Genomic DNA, 26126 nt, shown 5'->3' with positions numbered 1-26126 from the left:
CATAGGTCATTTTAGCGAAATGAACCAGAGCTAGCTTGAAATTGCTTATATTTAAAAAATACACTTCATAGAGTACAAAGTGTGTCTCTATCACTTTAAACTGCTGCTTTTTATGTTTCTTAATACTACCTTAAAAAAATTCATTTCTGTGGGCCTGCAAGCACTTCAGTCTCCCTCCTTTTGTTGTTTCTCTGTTTGGTCTTCACATTCCTTAAATGTGAACGTCACTGTGATTCAGTTCTTGGTTCTCTGGTCTTCACTTGCTATATTATCTCCCATTATCAGTGTGCTTTGCTTCTCACACAGCTATGACTTCCAGATGTAGCTCCGCAACCCTGATCTCTCTCTTTAGATTCAGTTCTTAATGTCTAATGACCTGATGTTGTTTCCATTTCAATAACCTTCTACTGATACTTCAGATTCAACACTCATCAAAACGTGGAATTCATCACCTTCCCTGTAAAATCGTCCATCCATCATTTTTCTATAAATATCCAAACCTGAAATCTCAGTGCTACTTTTGACTCTTCTACACAGCCAGCAAGTCTTCCTCTTTTCCTCAGTGGTCCCTGAACCTGTCACAAGCTGGGTTTAGGCCTGGCTGCTTCACAACGGGACACTTAGGGCAGCCCACATTCCAGCCTCTGCCCCCAGCCGCCATCCATCGACCTCCAATACATTTCCCACATTACCACCAATTTAACCTTTCCTCCTGCTTCATTTCATCTTATTATTATTCTGCTCAAAAACCTTTGACAGCAATTCAACATTCTAATCAATAAAGTCCAGACATTCAAAGTTTCTCCAATTCAGACCTCCTCTACTGCTCTTTCCTATGAGAACCCAATGGCTTAGCCAAAATGATCCATTTACTCTGCCCCCTAAAACACGCCTTACCCTTTCCCACCTCTTCCCTTTCATCCCAGCTATTCTCCGCTGCTGCTGAAACGACTTCAGGATATCCTCGTTCTTTAAACCTCTCTCTAGTCCTAACTCTCCTCAGCCCAAAGCTACCTCTCACCTTTGACTCTGCATGTTGTCTGTATTATTCAAATGGCACTGTCTTGCTTTTCTCCATTTTGTGTAGGTGGGTTGTCTCTTTAGGTAGACTCTGGAGGTCAGAGATCAGCCATATCTAATTATTCTATACCTCTTCGATCACCAAGTCCAAAGCCTTACTGAGCGAGTGACAACTTCAGGTGTTTACTATCCATATGAAGCTCAGAGCAGAAATTTTCCATCTTTAAAACACCTGGAAGCCTCCTCTCTTCAGCTGTTACATTGTGAACTCCATTTTTTATGGAGATGTCTTCAAAGTATGGTACCTGTGATCTGGTTACTGGGAAGGTGATTGGATGATGATACATGGTACATTTCTAAAACCAGACAGAAAGAACCGTTGCAGAGATAGGGCTCCACATTTCAAAAACGGACATCTGATCCCTGGGTAGTTTTAATCCTTATAGTTCATCAACCCTTGGCAAAGTCTGGCAAAGTCGCTCAGTTGTGTCCGATGGTTTGCGACCCCATGGACTGTAGCCCTCCAGGCTCCTCTGTCCATGGAATTTTCCAGGCAATAGTACTGGAGTGAATTGCCATTTCCTTTTCCAGGGGATCTTCCCAACTCAGGGATCGAACCCTGGTCTCCCACGTTGTAGACAGATACTTTACCATGTGAGCCACCAAGGAAGTCCCATCAACCCTTAGTTACCTTTCAAATTAAGTGAGCTGTAATAATTTCTTAATGTAAATATTTTAAAGAAGTTACATTTATCTAACTGACAATGCAGGCCCTGGAGTCTTACTTCACTATAATGGACATCCATCATTCCAGCATCCTCCTTCATTGCTCCTTCTTCATCTATGTTGGGAGTAATTTTCTTGAAGGCTGAACATCCATTAGGGAATAATTCTGTGTAAATAAAAAGCAGTGAAGCAAATTTACTTTTTAAAAGTGTTTTGTAAATGAAAGACAGACTTACATGGATTACCTACCCTTAGAAAATAAACACATACTTTTGGGAAGGAACAAAGTCATAAGTGCAATTTTCTGTTACAAACAACAACAACAACAACAACAACAACAACTTTTTTTTACCAATTCTATCTACTATATATCCAACCAGTCTTTTTCCCAAATGATGAGCTCAAGGTACTTACAAATAAGTTTCATTCTCTTGACTATCCCTCATCTGCAATGCTTGGTATAGTAAAAGTTTCCTGACATGATCTGTTTATTGAGTATGCCAAAGCCTTTGACCGTGTGGATCACAATAAACTGTGGAAAATTCTGAAAGAGATGGAAATACCAGACCACCTGACCTGCCTCTTGAGAAACCTGTACGTAGGTGAGGAGGTAACAGTTAGAACCGGACATGCAACAATAAACTGGTTCCAAATAGGAAAAGGAGTAGGTCAAGGCTGTATATTGTCACCCTACTGATTTAACTTATATGCAGAGTACATCATGAGAAACACTGGGCTGGAGGAAGCACAAGCTGGAAGCAAGATTGCTGGGATGGCATCTGGTCCCATCATTTCATGGCAAATAGATGGGGAAATAGTGGCTGAGTTTATTTTTGGGGGCTCCAAAATCACTACAGATGGTGATTGCAGCCATGAAATTAAAAGACACTTACTCATTGGAAGCAAAGTTATGACCAACCTAGACAAAATATTGAAAAGCAGAGATATTACTTTGTCAACAAAGGTCCATCTAGTCAGTGCTATGGTTTGTCCAGTAGTCATGTCTGGATGTGAGAGTTGGACTATAAAAGAAAGCTGAGCACAGAAGAATTGATGCTTTTGGACTGTGATAGTCCCCTGGACTGCAAGTAGATCCATCCAGTCCATCCTAAAGGAGATCAGTCCTGGGTGTTCATTGGAAGGACTGACGTTGAACCTGGAAACTCCAATACTCTGGCCACCTGATGCAAAGAGCTGACTCATTTGAAAATAACCTGATGTTGCAAAAGACTGAAGGCAGGAGAAGGGGACAACTGAGGATGAGATGGTTAGATGGCATCACCGACTCAACGGACATGAGTTTGCGTAAACTCCGGGAGTTGGTGATGGACAGGGAGGCCTGGCGGGTTGCGGTTCATGGGGTCGCAAAGAGTCAGACACGACTGAGCGACTGAACTGAACTGAATATAGTCTAAAAATTATTAACACTTTGATCCTGTGTATGTTTATCTTCTGTCACCTAAACAAAGAGGGCATGTACTTTTCAGGTAAACATTGAATGAGCTTTTGTAATCATCTCTAGTTCCTAGTTTTACTGGAGAATTGGAAAAGTGCCCTAGGGCTTGTAAAGAGAGACAGGAAATAAAATAGATGCCAGGGATAAGGGATCCTCAGAGAACAGGATGGGGCACTGGAACAACCAGAGCTTTTCAATTAGACCCAATTTTATCATTAACTGTGTGATTTTAGACATGTTTCTCTCTCTAGGACTGTATCTGGAAAACAGATGACTTATAAGAACTACTTATAAGAACTCAATGAAATGTAAAGTGTTTGGAGCGGTACCTAACATACAACAAGTGTTTAATAAATTTGTTTTACCAAAGCTACCAATAAGTAAACTAGGTTTCTGAAGATAAAATTAAATAATTGCTAGCAGTTGGTATAGTGACTGCTGTTGGGTCACTGGGAGGTTAAGTGGTGAGCCCCAGCTGAAAACTATTGCTGTAGGATTGTGGACCGAATTGTTATCACGAAACAAGAGTCTGGGGATAGAAGGCCACATGGTTGCCCTACAGATTTTGCACTTAGGATCACATCCAGACACTCTTGCTGTGGTTGCATTTACCCCTATATAAGTGGGTTGTCACTTTAAAGGAAAATTCAGTCTCCTTATAACAGAATCTGCTAGTCAGTAGAAAATCACTGGTCGTAAAGGGGACAAACAGCTCTTGCCATCTACTGTTCTACAATCTAATAGTGATGCTTAGAAATGATGATTTCTCACGACTAAATATTTGGTAAGCTTCCTGGTGTTAGAGGCTGGAGAAGGAAGAAGGAAGCTTTAAGAAAGCCAAACCTCATACTGAGATTTTTCAGCATTCTGATGGAAAAAGGGTCATGTATCATGGCTTGGTCTATGGGACACTCATTGAGTAGCAGTGCATCGCGAGAACTTTTTGAAATTTAGTAGAAAGCATCCCACTTGATTCATAACGTGAAGGGTTAGTTAGGCAGTTAAGGAAGAAGCCCCCAGAACTTGAGAACAGGTAAAGAATGTAGTCCTTAACAAAGAAAAGAGTCAACCCCCTGAAGGGCTCAGGCAGCTACATCCATGACTGGGGGAAAAATTCTGTCTACTCTGAGGATATTATTATTTTAAATGATTCCCACATCAGGGTTTCTAGAAAAGGCCGGGATTCAGGAGAGGATAAAAAGGGGCCAAAGCATCTCAGGAAAGGGTCTTTAGGTGTGCATCTCAAGTAGAGGGAGGGTAAACTATGGTTCCTGCCAGAAACAAACAGGTTGAGAGCTACTTTTGGACTCTCTGGTCTACATCATCTGGTGTAAAGACTACTCTTAAGGATTTTTTCAGCTTCAGAGTCCACTCTTCTTGCTAAACACATTATGTTGATTCCTATGCCTGATGATGCATCTTCAATTAGACAAGCACATATATATACACGAACACACACATATGCATATATATAAATATATATGTCCTTGTTTAAGTTATCAACACCCACCAAACTATCCAATGATAAGAGGACTCTTTTTTGTGGGTCTTCAAAATGCTTGGGGAAAACTTTGATTCCCTTTAGTCTTGTTTCAGAGGAAACAAGTTACTAAATTTAGGCCAGTGTAAATGTGTGTGAGGGCTCTTCTCCAGCCCTATGGACCATTATGTCACATGGTCTTAAAGGGTCTGCTTTAAATCTTTCTGGAATGTGACCTGGATTCCTGATTCTGCCCTTCAGAGCTGTGGCTTCTGTTTTCCTGATGTTATCCTAGGGCAAGCAAGATGCAAAGTGTCCAACTAGACCACTACCTTGAGCACGAATGGTCCCGTGAACAAAGTGGAGGAGAGTTGGGAGGGTGGGAAAGCTACCCTTGCTAAAATAAGACTGCTAGTTAGAAGAGGATTAGCACATAAGAGCCCCAGGTGGAGGGCTAAAGGGGAAAGGCTGTAACTGGGAAGGAACCGAGGAAAGGAAAAGCTACGCAGAACAGAAGCTGTCAGATCCCAGGTGTAGAGACTTGGGAAAAGGACCAACATTACCCTATAAGGCATGACAAGAACAGACTCTGTGGGAAAGGAGATTCCTTTTCCTGGGGTGATGGAGGAGCTCTACAGGCTTGAAACTTTGCTGAATCTCGGATGCTGTGTGGCGGTGGGAGAATGCACACTTGATTCTTGTCTACCCTGGGGGAAACAGCTGTGCACTGTCTCAGGAAGACAAGAGGAAGAGGTACAGGAGGCTAGTCTCCAGAGAATGACACCTCGAACATGTTGAGGTTTGCAGACAAAGTAGAAGTAAGGAAATTTAGACCCGTTTTTTGATCACGTATTTTGGGGACTGGGAGTAACTAACACCTCGTATCATCACTTAGAGGTAACTTAGGAAAAGGGAAGAAAATGCGATCCCTGAGATCTCTGGTACAAAGAACCAGAGCTCTGGCTGAAGGAAGTCTGCGGGTGGGGGTGAGGCAGGGAGCACTGCACCTCTCTCCCCACCTTGCCTTTCAGTTCAGCGCCTGAAGCCTGAGAAGCAGGATCCAGAAACGGCCCTGCTCTGCTGTTCTGCGGTCCCTTTGGGATGCCCGGGGACCAGGTCTTGGCTCACTCAGCCCACCACCCAATGGCACAAACTAGTTTTATCCTTAAAAACTCTAAACAGGAGAACATCTGTCTCCAATGCGTCAGCTGTATTGTTTCATTCCATCTTGATGAAAATAAAGCTTTATGATGACTTCAAGAGAAATGGCATAGAACTGTGAGAAAACTGAAAAATTTTGGCAATTGATATGTCAGAGATTTTGTCTTAATCATAAAAGGATATTTGATAGAAATCAAAGGTTTCTACAATTGCTCTATTATGTTTGATAAATAAGTCTGTCTTAAGTGTAAACGGAAATTTTTCTTCCAGTCCTGCACTCAAATGTACTTTTAGTTACTCTGTGAATATCCAGGTCTTACCTAGGTTATGGATTTCTCAGACTGCAAGACAGGTTAACAGATTAAGATTTTAACTTGTGTTTTAACACTAGTGGTTTACCTTGGCATGACTATCATACTTTAATCACAAAATTTACAAAATCAGGTGTTTCAGATCATTCAAATGAAGGAAGTGAAGGGAGGGAAACCCTAGGATTTTACTACTGCCACAATTTCAGAATAAGATTTTTTAGTTTAAGTGAGTAGAATTTTCCAGGCTTAAAAATAGATGGTACCTATAAATAAATATGTAAACTTCTCCTAAATTTAACATTACTTTTGTTAAAATGCAAAACATCCTTTTTTTCCTATGCGGAGAAGGGCTCTTCGATTTCTACGAAGGATAAATTCAGAAACAAACAAAAACAACAACAAAAACCCTTGAAGGTTTTGTAAAATCAGTATTTAAATGATCGGTTAAAAGCACTGTTTCCACTTCTTGAAACATGTCACATTGTTTGCTGTTCAGGCTGGCTGCCTCAAGCTAATGTCCAAAAAAATTCACAGCAAATTTATATACTTTAGTTCCTATTTTCTCCAATCCTAGAGTTATAATTCTAAAGCTTAAGAACTGATAATACAGAGAAATAATTCTTGATTTTTGCTTAGTTTTAAGGTTTTTGCCCCTCTGAAAATATTCTAAGGAAATACTTTAATATAGTTAACTATTTTCAGTATCTAATGGGTGTAGGTTTCTACTTAGTAGACATAAAACTCTTATTTCAAATTTCTACTAATTGAAAAGATGAGATAATATTAACCTTAAATATGTGAAAGTGAAAGTGAAGTCGCTCAGTTGTGTCCAACTCTTTGCGACCCAATGGTCTGTAGCCTACCAGGCTCCTCCATCCATGGGATTCTCCAGGCAAGAATACTGGAGTGGGTTGCCATTTTCTTCTCCAGGGGTATATATGTGAAAGACACACCTAAAACCTTAATTAGTTGTGTTTAGGGGTTTCATAATTGTTAGTTTATTTTTGACTGCAGGTGTGCAATTTCAGTATTTGTTTTTCTGGCAATTTCACAGGCATACCAGTGATGTAGGGAAAAGAAGCCTCAAACAAGGCCTTCTGTTGATACTTAATCTTGTTCTCCACTTTAAAACCACATATGTACTAAAAAGAAAATACTAGTGCATGTCAGTTTCAAACATATGATTGTTGAAAAGAAATTCAGTATCAAACAGAAGGTGGTTAATTTAATATGCAAGTAAAATGAATCATTTTAGTTATGCCATTTTGTTTGTGAAGAAAAATACCTGGTTAACTATAGAAATTCTCGAATTAAAACGTAAAACATGGTTGTGTTCTCATAGCCAAAACCAGAGTGATGTAACTCCCACAAGATGGTTTCATTTTGCGGTAATGTTACTCATTTGACTGCCTTCAAGGAAATATTGAGTTGGCCAAAAAATTCTTTTGGGGTTTTCCATATGATGTTACAAGAAACCCAAATGAAGTTTTTGGCCAACTTCATTGCAATTATGATCGACAGTGGGAGATTTCTTTGCAGTGTCCAATGTCAATCAATTTTTTAAAAACTTTTTATTTTGTATTGGAGTAGAGCCAGATAATAATGCTGTGACAGTTTCAGGTGGACAGCAAAGGGCTCAGCCATACATATATGTATATCTGTTCTCTTAACTCAACCATTTTACTTACTCTTTAAGTAGTTAGTTGTTACAGTAGTCAACAATACTAATTTTGGAAAGCGAAGCTTTCAGGCAGATTCCTGAATTAGACTTGTTGAATCCTGAGCCCTGTAAGATCATGACTCCTTTTGTGGATGCTGCCCACCCCCAACAGCCCTATAACCAGCCCCAGCTCTATTGAGACACAATTGATATTGAACACTGTGTACATTTAAGGTGTATGTGTTGATTTGATGCATGTATATATTATGAAATGATTACCACATTAGAGTTCATCACCACACATAATTACCATTTTGGACAGAGTAAAAACATTTAAGATCTACTTTCTTAGCAACGTTCAAGTATATAACAAAATCTTCTTCATTATAATCACTATATACATTAGATATCCAGAACATATTCATCCTGTAAGTGGAAATTTGTACCCTTTGACCAAAATCACCCTATTTTTGGTATCCCTCTGGCTACCACCACTCTATTTTCTGCAGCTGCAAGTTTGGCTTAAGATTCCCCATATAAGTAACATTGTACAGTATTTGTCTTTCTCTTTCTCAGATTTATTTCACTTAGCATGATACTCTCAACATCCATCTGTGTTGTCACAAATAGTAGGATTTCCTTCTTTCCTTTGACTACATGAACCATGTCTTCTTCATCCATACATATGGATCCATTTCATGTTTCCATAATACTAATTATTCACTTCAACAGGAAGAACTTTTCTCAGCATTTCTTGGAAGACAGGTCTAGTGGTGATGGACTCCCTCAGCTTTTGTTTTCCTGGAAAAGTACTGATCTGTCTATTTCTGAAGGACAAATTTGCTGGATGGAGTATCCTTGGTTGGCAGTTATTTTTCCCTTTCAGAACTTGAAACATATCATCCTACCCTCTCCTAGCCTGTAAGGTTTCTGCTGATAGCATCCCACAGATCATGTAGGCTTTCTTCACTCTTCATCCTTATCTTCTCCTCTGACTCAATAATTTCAAAGGTCTAGTATTTTAATGCAGATTAGTACTTCTCCTTGATCCATTCTGTTTTTAATATTCTCTATTTCAGTTTTAACTTCATTCATTGTATTTGTAAGTGCCAGAAAATGTTTGGCTCTTTTTATGAGATTTCCATCTCTGTTTAACTCCTCATTTTGTCTGTGTATTATTTTCCTGATTTTACTAAATTTTCTATTTTATTGTAGTTCATTAAGCTTCCTTAGAAAAGCTATTTTGAATTCTTTATTAGACAAATTGCAGATCTCCATGTCTTTCTTACTGTAAGATTATAATGATCCTTTGGGGGTGTTATATTTCCTTCATTTTTCATGTTCCTTGAAATTTTGCATTGCTATCTTCACATTTTAAATGGCAGCCACCTTCAACCAATTTTACTGACTGAGGGTGAGAAATACTTTCCATCTGTCCTGCTAGGGATTCTGAGGCTTTCACAGACCTTCTATGGATATACCTGCTCTGCGATTCTGGCTCCCACATATGACAGAATTCATAACCACATATGTCTTTTCCCCATCACGTAACACACAAGGTCAGGTGCAAACAGCCTCCCATTTGATTTCCCAAGGGTGGTGCTACTTGTGTTCTCTCCCTGGCCCACAAACTCTGGCTGGCTTTCTGCACATGTTCAGTATCCATCTGCCAGAGCTGGCTCTCACTGCCTTCAGCAGCAAGCACATAGATCCAGTTACAGGATGGAAGAGAGTGTGGTTGAGGCACATGGAGCACAGGGGGTGCCTGTGGGCCAGTGGAGGATCCACAGGCTAAATATCTCTAGGGATGTGTTGGCAGGCTTTTTCATGGAGTCCATGGTTAGTAGGGTCTGTTTGCGTGTAATGACCTCTAAGAATCCTATCTGCTGCTCTCTCAGCCTCTTCCTGCCTCTGTCATTCAGCTCACAACTCAGTACTCTGGATAGAGCAAGAGAGAAATGGGCCTCTTTGGGAGCATCCTGTGCTGCTGGGAAACACAGCACCCCTTCACATGCTCTCACTTTTCCCTGCGTTAGAAATCAAGGGTGAGAAAGTCTCTCTTGGCACTGAGCTGTGCCACCTTGTGGAAAAGGTGACATGAATAAATCAAACTATTCCTCTGACCCTCTTCAGTGCATTCAAACTTGTATAATTTTTGCTCCAATAGCATGCTGGAACTTCTCCACTGGACTTCTGGACTTCCCCCAAGGCTTTCTTGTCTGCGGGTGATTATCAAAAACAAGTGTTCCCCAGGGGATCCTAGACTGCAGCTGACAGGGGCTGGAGCCAGCTCATAGGCCACTGCAAGGTCCACAGACAGCACGCAGGTCTGTTTGCCCATTACCTGATACATGGGTGGGTAAAATTCCTCCAGGTCCCTTGGTATGTGGGGCTGGATCCCACAGCTCCCACAAAGGCACTTCATCCACGTATGGATGCCAAATTGTTCTTGAGATGGGTATACAAACAAACGACATATTACAGGGCCATCTAGCTGATGTGTGAACTCCCTTTTTTGTCTTTTTAGCATTTTTTAAAATATATTCCTTTCTTTATTTGCCTGCACTGGGTCTTAGTTGTAGCAGGTGAGACCTTTAGTTGTGGCATGCAGGATCTGATTCCCTGACTAGGGACAGAACATGAGCCCTGCACTGGGAGTGCAGGGAAGTCCTCTCAACTCCCTTTTAATACCAAGATTCTGTTATACTAAAATGTCTGTACAGATAGAATTCATGGACAGTTGTTGGTAACGTTGGGGCAGACAGGGGAAAATAAGTTACGTATGTTATCCAGAGCTTCCCATAAGCCCTGAGAAGAATTTAATCTGTGGCAGTCTTCCAGGGAGACAGTCTTGGGAAACAAACTGAGCATCAGGCCTGGCCCTGTACTATTTAACTTATTCTTGTGCTCTTAATGAAAGCAGAAGGCAAATGAACAACCAGTTTTCTTTTAGAACAACTTCTGTTCAACAGTGAGTGAGATGAAAGGGGAGCATATTTTTCAGAGCTCAATCATATGCCATTCATAGCTGCAAGCTACAAAGATAAAACTCCTTGGGCTAACTGAAGTTCCCCCTGACTTGAAGAACAGAAATATCTTACTTTTTCGATGAAGAAACTCTGCAACCAAAGCTGCTACGTGGACATAACACATTGCTGCCTGAAAAAGGAGACAAAGAAGGTACCGTGAGATGGTGCTCCAGGGGTTTGGGAGGGCTTGTGTTTCGAACAAAGTCATAACTAGTCACCTCTGAAAAATCTCCATTTTTTATATGAATCTTGGCCATGCTATCAAGCCATGTTTTCCTGAGCTCTGGGGTACTTGCGTAGGACTTGGCTAAGCTATACTGGAGATCAATTAGCATTTCGGGGTCCTTCTCATGCTCCTTCATTTGAGCTGTGGCCATAAGAACAGTACGGATTCTCTTGGTCAAGTCTTTGACTTCTGAGGGAAAAGCAGTTGCCTAATGTCAAAACAAACAAAAAAGACATGTTTTTCAATGTTATCCGTGTGCTCCAAGCCTAAGCAGCCCATCCTGGGAATAACATAGAACTTTTACCCCTTGTCAGAAATCTTGGTATTAGGTTCTTGGTTCTTGGCATGTGGGCATGCCTAAAGAGTTTTAAATTAATTCTTTAAACAATATTCTACTATCTCAGGCTTCAAAAGCACTGAGTTTGATGGTAGTATATTCCTAACACATAAAAGCACAGACTCTGGAGCCAGACTACCTGGTTTTGAATCCCACCTCCACTGCTGTCAATTCAATGTCAATTAAGGTAATCCATATTCACTTTTAGTGTGTAATTTTAGTTACAATAATAACTAAAAATTGATATCTTACTATGTACCAAGCAGAGGCCTGGGCACGTTACATGTTTTAACTTTATAACAACATTATGAGTTAAGACTATTGTAATTCATTTTACCAATGGGAAAACTGAGATACACAGCAGTTAAGTAGTTTGGCCAAAGTTGTGAAGGTGGTAAGTGGTAGAGACAGGACTGACACTCAGGCAGTTAGGCTACAGAGCTCATGACCTTAGTCACTCTTCCACTGACACACTACCATATGTATTAATGTGAAAACCAATTTCCAATTATGTAAAAAAGAGTTTATGAATCACAGAACACTCTGAAGAGGTTAAATACATCATTACTTTCTCTTAAAGGGTTGCTTTTGTCTTCAAAAATAGGAAGTTAGAGTTTCCTATTCACCCCACTGGAGTAATCACAATTATATGTAGGGTTCTGAGAAGAGGAGTAGGGACAGATACAGGCCTTAAGGAGCTTTTCAATGTGAATATCACCAAACGTGGAGAAAATAATTTTCAAAAGAGTCTTCTTTAAAGATGACTTTTGAAAATTGTTATTGATATATGTGTGTGTGTGTGTATATATATATATAGTCTCTTCATATACATTAATAGAGATTTCATTTACTGGGATAAATCTATACCTTTGTTGTAATAGAGTTTATTGGTAATGATTGCCCTACCAGAATAAAACTGTCATTTCACAAATGAGTCATGAAAAAGATTTCCTATCATGGAGGGCTAAAACAGACCCCATTTACTTAGAAAAAGTTGGCAGTCTAACTTTTATATAACATGGAATTAAGAATGGTAAAAAATGGAAAATACTCTTAGGGTATGAGTAAAAGATGCTAAACGACATAAGCTATTTCTGCGCTCATGGGATTAGTTGGAGCATATACTTATTTCCTAAGGAACCAGTAGAACTAGCTGAAAAGTTCTACTTTCCCAGCCTGAGAATGGCTGGCACTATTCAGTGTTTTTTGTTTTTTTCAGTCTAAGCAATATTCCTATGGGAATATGTTTTGGTACAAAGATTCGACACGTCCCAAACATCAAGTATGCTATGACTGCAAACTTTTTTTTTTTTCCCCAGATTTTACACAAATTGTCAAATTATGCTGGAAGATGACCTTTCCCAAGAATGGGGACAATTCCTCTGGGAGGAAACATTCTGTATTGGCAAAGGAGTCTTCTTCCCTTCTACATGTACATCACTGAAGAACAGAACCTACTCTCCATACAACAGAACAACAAATCAAGTTTTACAACGTTTTAGGTTTTAGGTATATAGGTAGGTCTGAGGAGTGGTAGTCAGGGTCATGGGTTTGATCTCAGCCAACGGTTACCTGAGAATGATAGCCTTGGACATGGGTTTGCCAATGAGTATCTCTGGTAAGCCCCAGTTAACAGATGATTCTTTCATCTTGGAATATCATATAGTAATGAATCCCTTCTGTGTCATTTCTCATCTGCTGACAAAGGATCCAGCAGCTATTAGCAACTCTAGAGAGTGATGTTTTGTGAAATTTCCAACTCAGTGTTTGATTAACCAATCTTATAAATGGTAACAACGGTTGAGAAAAAACTCATTTCTTTGCTGAGTAAGTTTAAAACTCAACCCCAGAAAAAATTCAAATCCCATCATAAACACAGTATAGTCATTCATCCATCCATTCAACTAATCCTGAATATTTACTATGTACCTGGCAGTGTTCTAGGTGCTAGAGGTACAGGGATGTATGAGACAAAGCCTTGACTCGTGAAGCTCACATTCTATACACTTGATACTATATAAATGTTGTGAATCCAGTGCAGAGTTTACCTTAAGAAGTAAAACTCCCCTGACAATGAACATGGTTCTAATTTTTCACTTAAAGTGAGAACATACCTTCATAGGTCTGTCACTGTTTGCAAAGTTATTGATAATGAATAAAGACTCCTGAAATCTCGATCCTCCACTTAGTGCTACATCTGCTATCAACTGGCTCACAGCAATTATTATCTGTGGAAAGAAGAAAACACCATCTTTCAAATGTCTTTTGAACACGTTGCTTGTTTTCTTCAATGTACAAACCCATAGACATTCATATGAAATGCTTCTTTTAAAGATATTAGAGTTTCAAGAAAAGCTATTTTCTTCTTACACGAGGGGTTTAAATTCTCCTATTGAAACAGCAATGGTAGGCACTTCCCTGGTGGCTGAGTGGTAAAGAATCTGCCTGCCAATGCTGGAGACATGGGTTCAAGTCCTGGTTCGGGAAGATCTCACGTGCCACAGAGCACTGTGCCACAACTAGTGTGTCTGCACTCTAGAGCCTGTGAGCTCTAACTACTGAGCCCATATGCCATGGCTACTGAAGCCTGCGTGTCCTGGAGTCCATGCTCTGCAACACGAGAAGCCACTGCAATAAGAAGCTGGCACACAGCAATGAAGAGCAGCCCCTGCTCATTGCAAATAGAGAAAAGGCTACACAGCAATGAAGAATCCAGCACAGGCAAAAATAAACAAAAAAAATTTTTTAAGCTAAAGACAAAGTCATATCATTTTAAAAATATCAACTTCAGTAAAGCTACAAGATACAAACAAACTTTCTACAGAGAAATCCCTTGCATTCCTATACACTAACAATGAAAAATCAAGAGAAATTAAGGAACAACTCCTTCACTACTTCAACAACAAGAGTAAAAGCCTAGGAATAAACCTACCTAAAGGGACAAAAGACTCAAATGCAGAAGACTATAAGACACTGATGAAAGAAATCAAACAACACAAATAGATGGAGAGATACACCATGCTCATGGATTGGAAAAAAATCTGTATTGTGAAAATGACCATACCCATACTACCCAAAGCAATCTACAGATTCAGTGCAATCCCTATCAAATTACCAATGACATTTTTCACAGAACTAGAACAAAAAATTTTACAATATGTATGGAAACACAAAAGACCCCAAATAGCCAAAGCAACCTTGAGAAAGAAAAATGGAGCTAGAGGAATCAACCTTGCTGACTTCTGACTATACTACAAAGCTACAGTAATCAAGACAGTATGGTATTGGCACAAAACCAGAATTATAGATTAATGGAGGTTCCTAGTTTCAAATTTTATTGAGATTTCTCTTGGTTTGATGTGAAAAATCTTCCAAACTCATAGCACAGCTAGACCTGAAACCATTTTCATAATTAGTGAACTGATACAATGGTAGATACAGGTATCTACCTTCAGTATGCTTGCTAGTTAGTAGTTTTGGCAAAGCTGGGAATAAATGACATTTCTTTGATGGTTTCTCATTTCTTTTCACTAGTCTATCTCAATGTGCTGGACTTCTAACTCCAGTGCCTCAGCTCTCTTCTTTGTTTCTGACTAGGGCCTATCTAAATAGTTTAGACAGTAGTACATGTTATAACCTATACACTACATAATGATAACAGTATAATGCCATATAACGGTGCTTTTGGGCCTCACTGATGGCTCAGCAGTAAAGAATCTGCCTGCAGTGCAGGAGATGTTGGTTTGATCCCAGGGTCGGGAAGATACCCTGGAAGAAGGCATGGCAAGCCACTCCAGTATTTTTGGCTGGAGAATCCCATTAAGAGAGGAGCCTGGTGATCTACAGTCCATAGGGTCACAAAGAGTTAGACACGACTGAAGCAACTGAGCTTCAACTTGTACCATGCATACAAGTACCATGTATGCATGGTACTTTTAAATCTCTCAGGCTCCTTTTAATGAATGCTTATATGATTCAGGCTAAGGTGTTAGTGGCTAGAAGCTTTACCACTGGTCCTGATAAGCAAGATACTGTAGGAGTTGGGTGTAGGCTCTTGAGTCCAGCTGACCTAGATTCAAACTTTGACTTTATCAATTACGAACTGAATAGCTTTGAGAAAATGAATTAACCCCTGTGCCTCACTTTCCTTAAAGGCAATATAGGGATAATAACAATACCTACATTATAGAGCTGTTATGAGGATTTAAAAGATCATGATCATAATACTACAAGTTAATCAGTTTATTTAGCACTTAGAACCAGAGTCTGCAATTTATTAATTCACTTCTATTTGAATATAGGACTTGAGATAAATTGATGTTTTAACACAGAAGAATGGACCCTAATAGGGAAATTCAAAAATATCAGCACACTAATTGCAGAAATGCTTTGGAAGAAGGTGGTATTCAAGTGACATCTCTATGAAAGCAAGTATTAGACACCCTAACATATAATGCTAGACCTAGTATCCAAAAAGAACTAGATACAACATTTTACAGAAAGCACATACTTCTATGAGAGTTTCACATCTCTCATGACGTTTCTAAAAACCTACTTATGGCCATTTACTTACTTATAACCCAGTCTCCAACAAACAACTGCAATGGAACAGACCATGGCAGTAAAGATAGAAATATGACCAAGCATTTCCCATATTACAAAGAGGGCAACTGAGCCAAAAACTCCCAACTGTGTTTCAGTTCACACCTGTTTCATCACACAAACAAAAAATTATGGAGATGTTGAATAACAACTGCCACATACTAAGTGTCTATTATGAGCTAGGCATTTTGTGCCTGGTACTACACACACTTTATTTTTAACCCTCATTATAAACCCCACAAGCTAAAACATACTTGGCCTCATTTTACAGATGAGGCAAATAGTTAAGACAAACTGAGTAACTTCCCTGCCAATGCTGCTGCTGCTGCTAAGTTGCTTCAGTCGTGCCCAACTCTGTGCGACCCCATAGACAGCAGCCCACCAGGCTCCCCGTTCCTGGGATTCTCCAGGCAAGAACACTGGAGTGGGTTGCCATTTCCTTCTCCAATGCATGAAAGTGAAAAGTGAAAGCGAAGTCGCTCAGTCGTGTCTGACTCTTAGCGACCCCATGGACTGCAGCCCACCAGGTTCCTCCATCCATGGGATTTTCCAGGCAAGAGTACTGGGTGGGGTGCCATTGCCTTCTCCGGAGTAACTTCCCTTGAGTCACATATTAAGTAAGTAGCTAAGCTATGATTTAAGTCCAGGTAGCTATGTTTCCAAAGTCCATGTTTTCCACTAAACTTTGAGACTTCACTCATTTTTTAACTAACTGGGCATGCTGGAGCATGATAAAACACAAGTATTTCATTTGTTACTTAATCATCTCTTTAATACTCACCATAACCATATGAGGTAGGTATGGATATTTACCACTGTTTTACTTATGAAGCATCTGAGGTACGGAGAGACTAAAGAAGTCCTCACTAAGGTCACACAGTGTGTGATACTTGTGGAATCTGGAATCTATGCTCTTAATATCCCTGTTCTCAAGCAGTGTTGTCCAACAGAAATAGGATATGAGTCATATGTGTAATATTAAATTGTCTAGCAGCCACATTAAAAAGTAAAAGGACACAAGAGGATTTTGATTTATTTTACTTAAACCAATATATCCAAAATATCACTTCAACATATAGTCAATATAAAACAATTGAGATATTTTACTTCTTTATACTTAATCTTTAAAAGTCAATATGTCCTGAATTGAGACTAGCCACATTTCAAGTGCTAGATGGCCACCTGTGGCTAATAGCTTTGTATTATCCTGGGAAGCTCTATACCTTAATGTAGAGAGACTAAAGATTGAACAGAAGAAAGAGAAGCTTCAGTTTTCACTGACCTGCAGATGTGTCCTTAAAAAGGTTTTCCTTTTGGTGTACTCAAAGTTGTTTCTCATCAGAAGATACAAAAGTGCAGAGGCTTCATTCCTGGTTGAGCTAATCTTTGACGTGCAGCACTTTAAAACCTCATAGCAAAACGCAGCACACATGTTTACCCTTCCTTTGAAAAAGGCCGAGGGAAACTAAACAATAGGAAAACATAAATAATTATCTAAAAAGCCATAAAACAGAAATCAATCAACTATCAAGTGCCTACAGTATTCTCCCTAAAACTAAGCTGGGTGCGTTGAGGATACACAATCAACATAAGATTAGGGTACCGCTCTGGAGAACCCAAGCTAGATAAAAACATAAAGACCAGCATGTATAATGAATCACTGAAATCATGACTCATTTCATGATGATGGTCTCAATTTGGGCCATAAAAATGGGAAGGCCAATCTGCACTACTTACTCTTTTGTTTTATATTTAAACAGTTCCTTATATTATAAACTTCCAAATGCTGGGAAAATTATATCAAGAATCTATTCAGCAAATAAAGTTGATCTTTTAACAAAATGGAGTATAGACGAATTGTACACACACAAACAGAAACATGTGCACCCTCTACTCATAAACAGCGTTGAGTAAAATACAGGTTGGCATAGAAAAAGTACAAAAGTGACTATCTAATCCTCGAAACAGGCAAGAGACAAAAGTATTGGAATGCATTCAATCTGCTTTGTGGAAAATAAGCTATACACAGAACATAGGCTTATTGCAAACTTCCATGCTTACATGTCTCGGCAAGTGAGTACTAAGCTGCTCCAGGGTACACAATGGATTTTTTTCAAGGAGTGTGAAGCTAGATTCTTCCAAAATCATTCTCAGGAGTATTGGATTTAAACCCATATTATAGGAATCAAGGTAGCTAGGGCCTTATTTCAAAATTATTTCTCAGAAATACTGAACTTAAGTCCATATTATAGGAATCTATCTTCTTTTTATCACCATAACACTAAGTACAATGCTTCTTACTGTTTATGCATCTTCATCTATTAATGAACATTTAATAAATGTTTTCTAGCTGGCATTGAAAAAATCTCATCGATGGTTTCACCAGATTAAATAAATCTTGTTGGGCAGGATACTTCTGTATAGACAGGAAGGGAAGGCACAGCGGTAGAGCAGTTAATCTGCTATAGGAAGTCTATCTATCACTTCTCTGAGTGGGCAATGACCAAAATTATCAATGACCTTGTAATGCCAATTCCAATGGGCTCCCTTTCTACCTTATCTTATTAGACCACTCTGTATTGCATAATAATGCTGATACTCTCTTCTCCTTTGGCTTCTTTCTTGCCTTTCTTCCTATTTCTGTGACTGCTCCCTTTCATCTCCTCCATAGACTCCTCTTCCAACCCCTTCTATGTTGCTTTTCTCCAACACACTGCTCTTAACTTTTCGTTGTTGTTCTTACCCTTCCAGGGGAACTTAAACCACTCCCATGGCTTCAACTGCCACTGGTATGCTGATGATCTCCCTAATTCACTCCATTCCAGCTAAACTGAACTTTCAGTTCCCAGAATTTCAAGTTCTATCCCTTCTCCCTAGAATGTTCTTCCCTGAGCTTTTCAAGTGGCTGGCCCCTTTTCATGTTTCAGGTCTCATTTTAGAAGTGACAAACCCAAATTCCAACTGTATGACATTCTGGAAAAGGCAAGACTGGGGAGACAGTAAAAAGACTGTTGATTACCAGGGGTGGTGGGGAGGGGAGTGGTGAATTGATGGCGATTTTTAGGACAGTTAAAATACTTTGTTTGATACTAAGATGGGTACACACCATTTGTCCAAACCTATGGGATATGCACCAGGAATGAACCTTAATGTACACTGTGCACCTTGAAAGACTGTTGTTGTTTAGTTGCTAAGTCGTGTCTGACTCTTTTGCGACCACATGGACTTTAGCCTGCCAGGCTCCTCTGTTCATGGGATTTCCCAGGCAAAAATACTGGAGTGAGTTGCCATTTCCTTCTGTAGGTGATCTTCCCAGCACAGGGACTGAACCTGACTCTCTTGTATTATCAGCCGAGTTCTTTTTACCACTGACCCACCAGGGGAGCCGATGAGGAAGATTATTATGTGTCAATGTAAATTCATCAGTTGTAACAAATGCAGCACTCTGGTGGCAGATGTTGATAATGAGGGAGACTGTATGTATGTTTGCAGGGGTGGGGATATACAGGAAATTTCTGTATTTCCCATTGGATTTTACTGTGAATTTAAAACTGATTTCAAAACATAAAGTCTTAATTTAAAAAGTTAAAATATAAAAATAAGTGACAGACCCATCAAAAGTAACCCCCACAAATCATTATCTTCTATTTCACCACCTTGGTTCCTTCCAAGAGCTTGTTCCGATTACTATTTTATTTACTTATTTATTTTCTCTCCCCCTTCCACCCACTGAAATCTGCATGAGAGCAGAGATTATGCTTCTGTCCTATATTCAAAGAGATTTTCCCATACCTGTAACAATTTTCTTAATACAAATCTAATTATGTTGCTTTCCTGCTTCCCAACACCTAAAAGATGAAATCTAACTGAAAAACATGAGGATACAACCATCTGGTCCCCACTGACCTCTTCAGTCTCATCTCAATTGCTGAGTCCAAACTAAATCCTAACTTCAGTGCTGCAGAGAAATGGTGCTCAATGAGTGTTTCCTGTCCTTCCATTTACCCTCAGTTCTCTGTAGGCTTCCTTTACCCTAATGGTATTTGTAGATGTGCATCAATGTGTGCTTTCCTCTACTGGACAATAAGCCCTCAGACTGTATCTTTGACACAAAGTCTGACACCAGTAATTACACATCCAGTCACTGTTCATTAAATGAATTATTTCTGAATCTCTTTCCTTTAGTTTCTTTTCATACACTTCCACTGAACTCAGTTTTCCATTTATTTCTTTATTCCCAAAATTGCAGTAAAGAATGGCAATTTAAAATTAAACCTTCAAAATCATCTACTTTTCTATCAGTTTGGGACAATAAGTTGCCATGCAAATAATGACAAAAAAAGTTGCTCAGTTAGCCTATTCTACAAAAAACTGAATTTGTCTTGTTGGAGTTACACATACCAGAGTGGAAGCCTAGACTGTGCCTTTCCATAATTTTAACTCCATCTAGGTTTCTGATGCTTAACAGACCAGCAATAAATTTTTGCTGAGTCATATTTGTTCCTAAAAACCTAGTCTGAAGTTTTACATGACGTAAATGGCCTGAAAATCTGGAGCCCACAGATACAATTAGCACTGAAAGGAAGGATTTATTCATCTAAACATGTATTAAGTGCCTATCACTTGCAAGATATCATATAAGGCCCTGGGGTTTTGTAACTTGTCTCTGCTTTCAAAGTGATTATACATGAATCCACTCACAATTTATATATCTTTAGCATGATAATACTTTAAAAAGAAACCAAAGAGAAGAAATATTGGCAGTTGATAACTTTACCATGACACTACTCAAAGGAGCCTACTGGGGAAAAAAAAAAGGAATAACAAGATGAAATTAAAAGCACGTGCTGATTTTAGGGACTTCGTGGTCAGGCCCTCTTTCTGTATTTTGCAGCTCTGTATTAATGTTTATGAAGGCAGGATTTAATGGCTTCATTAGCTGAGGTTTGGAGATCCTGTTCCCCTGATCTTTTTTACTGAGAAGCAAGGCCACTCGCAGCCACAAAGATTTGTTCCTTACCTTACTAATGAACGCTCGCAGTGAGGCAAAGACATGTTTCAGCGACACTTCAGACTGCCCATTTTTAAGAAAAGCAAGATGAATATCAAATACTTTTTTCATTAATGGGTTGTGGCCATCATTATTTAAAAGTTGACTCTAGAAAACATAAAAAAGCTTTTTTTAACAAATAGTTTATGCTGCTCCCCCTAAAATGAGAGAACAGACTTTACCAATACCTGTTCATCAAACCACTGCTTGAAAAATAACAATAAGAAGCTTAACATAATCTAAAAACATTTCTGCCATCTTTCAACTTGGAAATCTCAAAATACTACAAAAACTACTTAATAGCCTATAAGTAGGGTATACTTAATAGCCTACTTTTAAATAGATGAAAAAAATTCTTTTTCCAGTATACCACAGCAAATACAGAACTATTATGGGAAGTGTATTTTCTATTAATTAAATTGCTTCTTAATTAAGAAATTAGTAAATAAAAAATGGATACATGATAATTGCTGCTGCTGCTAAGTTGCTTCAATCATGTCCGACTCTGTGTGACCCCACAGATGGCAGTCCACCAGGCTCTCCTGTCCCTGGGATTCTCCAGGCAAGAATACTAGACTGGGTTGCCATTTCCTTCTCCAATGCATGAAAGTGAAAAGTGAAAGTGAAGTCGCTCAGTCGTTTCTGACTCTTAGCGATGCCATGGACTGCAGCCTACCAGGCTCCTCCATCCATGGGATCTTCCAGGCAAGAGTACCGGAGTGGGTTGCCATTGCCTTCTCCGATAGCCTTTGTATTTCTCTGACAGAAACAAAGTAATGTAAGAATTAAGGAAAACATCAATTCTATTTTAAAATTCTATTATCCAATTCGTTTTAAAATGTATGTGTAGTGTATGTCTAGCCACTGGAGACAATTAAACTTTCTATGAGTAGAGATAATAACAGGTATCACAATTAAAAGACTACACAAACTGTTTAAAGGTTCCTTAAATACTAATCAGGAATAGGCTGCAGAATCTCTTTATGAAGTATCAAATTTGTTCTGATTAATGTGCAACTCAAATTCATTTTTTATTGTGCCAGTAAATAAGACATTTGATTTCAAAATGTGCACTCTTATTCCTTCCTTCTATTCAAATATTTCTTAATTTATTTAACATACCTCTCTTGATAGATGACAGGCACTATCCTAAGTGCTTTAGAAATATCAACTCACTTTTTTATTGTGAGACTGGAGGTGGAAAGGGGGACTGCATATGGGCACCAAGGATCTTTTTGAGATAATGGGAATGATTGGATTGTAATGACTGCACAACTCCGTAAACTTACTAAAGTAAAGACATAAAAGACTAGAAATTGTAGAGAAGTATCTATTGGTTTGTGACCCTTTCTGTTTAGAAAAGAATGCATTGGATAATGTCTTCAGCCCTGCTCTCCTATCCCTTAAAAAACCAATTAGCAGATTACAAACTGGCCACAAGTAACAACAAAAAACCAAAACCATATGACTATTTGTAACAGATTTAATGGTAACACTGATAGCCAGAATCCAAGTATGGTGCTCCATCTTTCTGGCTCCTCCCTTGAAGTCAAGTGAAGTGAAGTCGCTCAGTTGTGTCCAGCTCTTTGCGACCCCATGGACTTTAGCCTACCAGGCTCCTCGGTCTTTGGGATTTTCCAGGCAAGAGTACTGGAGTAGGTTGCCATTTCCTTCTCCAGGGGATCTTCCCGACCCAGGGATCAAACCTGGGTCTCCCACATTGTAGGCAGATGCTTTACCATCTGAGCTACCAGGGAAGCCCAAAACCATATGCATATTTGTAACAGATTTAATGGTAACACTGATAGCCAGAATCCCAGAATGATGCTCCATCTTTCTGGTTCCTCCCATAGTTTATTTTAAAGCATGGGGTAGTGGTTAGAAGCAAGGACTCTTGTGATAACTAGCCAAGATTAAATTCCTGATCTGCTACTGACTAGCTATGTGACATTAAGTTCCCTGTGAGCTTCACTTTTCTCACTTTAAAATGGGAAAAATAATAGTATCTACATCACAAAGCTAGTGTGAGGATTAAAGGTGAGTTAATATTTGTGCTTTTAAGTTGACTGAGGTTTAATTTATATACAACAAAATTTAGCTATTTTAAATTTATTATTCAATTATTTTTAGTAAAGTTATAGAGTTGTGCAGTCATTGCAATCCACTCATTCCCATCATCTCAAAAAGATGCTTGGTGCCCATCTGCAGTCCTCTTTTCTACCTCCAGTCCCACAATAAAAAAGTGAGTTAATATTTCTAAAGCACTTAGGATGGTGCCTGTCATCTAATAGAGATTGTCAACTAACAAGAGATGTATGTTACATAAATAAGAAATCTCTGACTAGGAGGAAGAAAAAACAATGCAAACCTTAAGACCAAATGTCTTATTTACTGGCATAATAAAAAATGAATTTGGGTTGCATTTAATCAGAACAAACTTAATACTTCATACAGAAATTCTGCAGTCTATTTCTCATTACTATCTCATTCAGTTTTCCCTTATACTCTTTGAAAAGCATAGGCCTGGTTTCCATAGTAAATCTGGAAGCCTGAAGCAATTAACTGAATTACTTTGAGAAGGGGAAAGAAAAGAAAAAAATCTGTATAACTCAGATGAAGAGCCAGCTTTCATTTGTGACTTCTCCCACTACTGTTGCCTCTCATTATGGTTATATGAGCTCCCCTGGTAGCTCAGCTGGTAAAGAATCTGCCTGCAATGCGGGAAACCTGGGTTCAGTCTCTCAGTTGGAAAGATTCCCTAGAGGAAGAAATGGCAACCCACTCCAGTATTCTTGCCTGGAGAATCCCAGGGACAGAGGAGCCTAGCAGGGTAGAACCATGGGATCACAGAGTCGGACACAACTGATGACTAAGCAAAACACATAGTTATATAATGTTTATTCAAAGCAATCCAACATCCATTATCTCATTTTACACCTTAAACAACCCTGCAAGATAACTGCTTTCAATTTCTTCTTCTTCTATTTTTTTAATCCTAGCAATGATGATTTGTACTGAGAGGCAAGTATCTGAATAAAACCAATAAACCCCTGACAAGGGACGCCAGCCAGCCAGTCTGGATATCATCTGGCTTGACAAGACACCTCATCTCAACAGGTATTTGGACAGGCTGACTCAATCATAATTTAGGCTAAAAATGACTGGATATTTTCACAAAAGTATGAAAAAACCTGTTTTTAAACACAAAAATAACAGAGAAGGGAAATGAAGAACAAATTATTAACAGTCCAACTCTCTCATTTTAAGGCTGAGACTCAGTTATTTCTTGAGGTCACACTAGATCTGCCACCCAAGTTTCCTGACTGCTCACTGGGGGATTTTATACTAAGCTTCATCTGCCTAGTTAATTTTTGCATATTTTCTTTGCAATGATACCAACTGAATCCTAACCTTTCATTTTTACCTTGAAACACTGAGTGAAAAATGATATGGTATCTAATACTGTTAGGGAAACTTCCGTAGCAGTATTTCCTTCAAGAAGTGCCTGATGGAAAATGTCTGCTTCAGTTGTTGAAGAACCTGAAATTAAAAAAAAAAAAAAAAGGAAATTAAAACTGTATGACACAGGTATTCACATAACAATTTTGAATGATTTTCTCTCCCAAAGACTCAGAGAGAGAGAGACAAGCAAAAAGACACCAGGTTCGCAAAGAACAAACTTAATACTTCATACAGAAATTCTGCAGTCCATTTCTCATTACTATCTCATTCAGTCTGCCCACCTGCAGACTTAATGAGTTTCGCTGTATTTACTCCTTAATCAAATATGATCTGGGTTAATCAATTCTGCTATTTTTTTTTAACTTAAGCTCTGTATCAACAGCTCTGCCACAAATAAATAGGTGCCAACTTCTTTGTAGACAAGATGTGAGTGGTGAACTAGGTATGTAACTAAGAAATAACATGGGAGGCATTTTAGACTATGCTGCTAGTTATATGTGCAAAAATGAGAAACTCATAGAAATGCAGCTACGTTATGTACAGGGGTTCCCTATGGCCTGATGTTTTCAATGATGCCAATGGTGTGAGACTTGTTTCTAAATCTGAAGGAAAACAAAGCATCCTGGCCAACTGAAAGATATAGGTTCGTTACACTGTTACAAGTGACAAAAAACAAAGCTGGAGGCTGTACCACTTGCATTTTTTTTGAAAGGTCCGGAGTCTAGTAGCTCAGCATCCATCTGCTCAAGACATTTGTGTTTATTATTAGTCCTTACAGCAGAGCCAGTTCTGCTTGCTTCCTCTTATGCAACCTTTAAAGGACTGTATGGAAATGAACGTTTTCTCACTCTTTTGACTTTTTATTAAGATTTGCTTTTTAGAGGATAGCTTTCATTTATATGACCCTCTAGCTTCTTCCTTGTCCTATTGAACTTGTCAATATTTCAACCTGTGTGAAATACATCTTTGTCAAAATAGTATTTACAGTGCTCTAATTTCTACAGACAGCTCAGCATGGGTAATACCTTAATAATTACTGAATGAACAATAGTCACTCTAAACAAATATTATATATACTATTATATTCAAATGTCATTATTTGCATTAAGGTATGGATAAAAGACATTGAATGTAAAATAATATAAGAATAATAATTCAATGAGAAAATTAATTTCCTTCATATTAAACTAAGAACTCACTATTAACTAAAATTGCTAAAAACAATCCATGCATATTTGATATTACATTCACATATGACGAAATGACTGTACAGAAACTGAGATGTGAAATGATCTCCAGCTGTACTGGTGATTTAGGTTAAACAGTATTACTGTCTGTTTCAAATGGGTACCCTACCCACATTCTGCACTTACTGTGATTAAGTGTAAATGAACTTTCCAGGCTACTAAGATGCTGAAGCCGGGCCTGCATTATTCCTGATCTGTTTCGGAGAGCTGGCATGGTTTGTGATTTTCGGTCTACTCCAAAGTGTTTTGACAGCCAGGCATCATGCACCCTAAAATAAATGTTAAAGTTAGGAAATGGATTACTCTTCTACTGTATCTCAATGTTATATTTTTTTAAACTAATAAATGACTAGGTTTTC

At 38.8% G+C, this 26126-nt stretch overlaps 1 protein-coding gene across 1 annotated transcript in view; it reads right to left on the bottom strand.

Annotated features, from left to right (window-relative positions):
* Positions 1 to 26126, bottom strand: part of LOC138071336 (dedicator of cytokinesis protein 11) — a 209137-nt gene that overhangs the window by 26645 nt on the left and 156366 nt on the right. Inside the window, exons 38-45 of the mRNA XM_068962866.1 lie at positions 25894 to 26036; positions 24483 to 24598; positions 21029 to 21166; positions 17291 to 17473; positions 13521 to 13634; positions 11062 to 11277; positions 10916 to 10973; positions 1806 to 1912 (exon numbers count right to left, since the gene is read on the bottom strand). Coding sequence (XP_068818967.1) covers positions 1806 to 1912; positions 10916 to 10973; positions 11062 to 11277; positions 13521 to 13634; positions 17291 to 17473; positions 21029 to 21166; positions 24483 to 24598; positions 25894 to 26036 — 1075 coding nt within the window. The remainder of the gene's footprint in view (positions 1 to 1805; positions 1913 to 10915; positions 10974 to 11061; positions 11278 to 13520; positions 13635 to 17290; positions 17474 to 21028; positions 21167 to 24482; positions 24599 to 25893; positions 26037 to 26126) is intronic.

This window comes from Capricornis sumatraensis, chromosome X (assembly GCF_032405125.1).
Source record: "Capricornis sumatraensis isolate serow.1 chromosome X, serow.2, whole genome shotgun sequence".
NCBI classification, from domain to species: domain Eukaryota; kingdom Metazoa; phylum Chordata; class Mammalia; order Artiodactyla; family Bovidae; genus Capricornis; species Capricornis sumatraensis.
The sequence above is the reverse complement of the archived record's forward strand: the minus strand, read 5'-3'. Positions and strand labels throughout refer to the sequence as shown.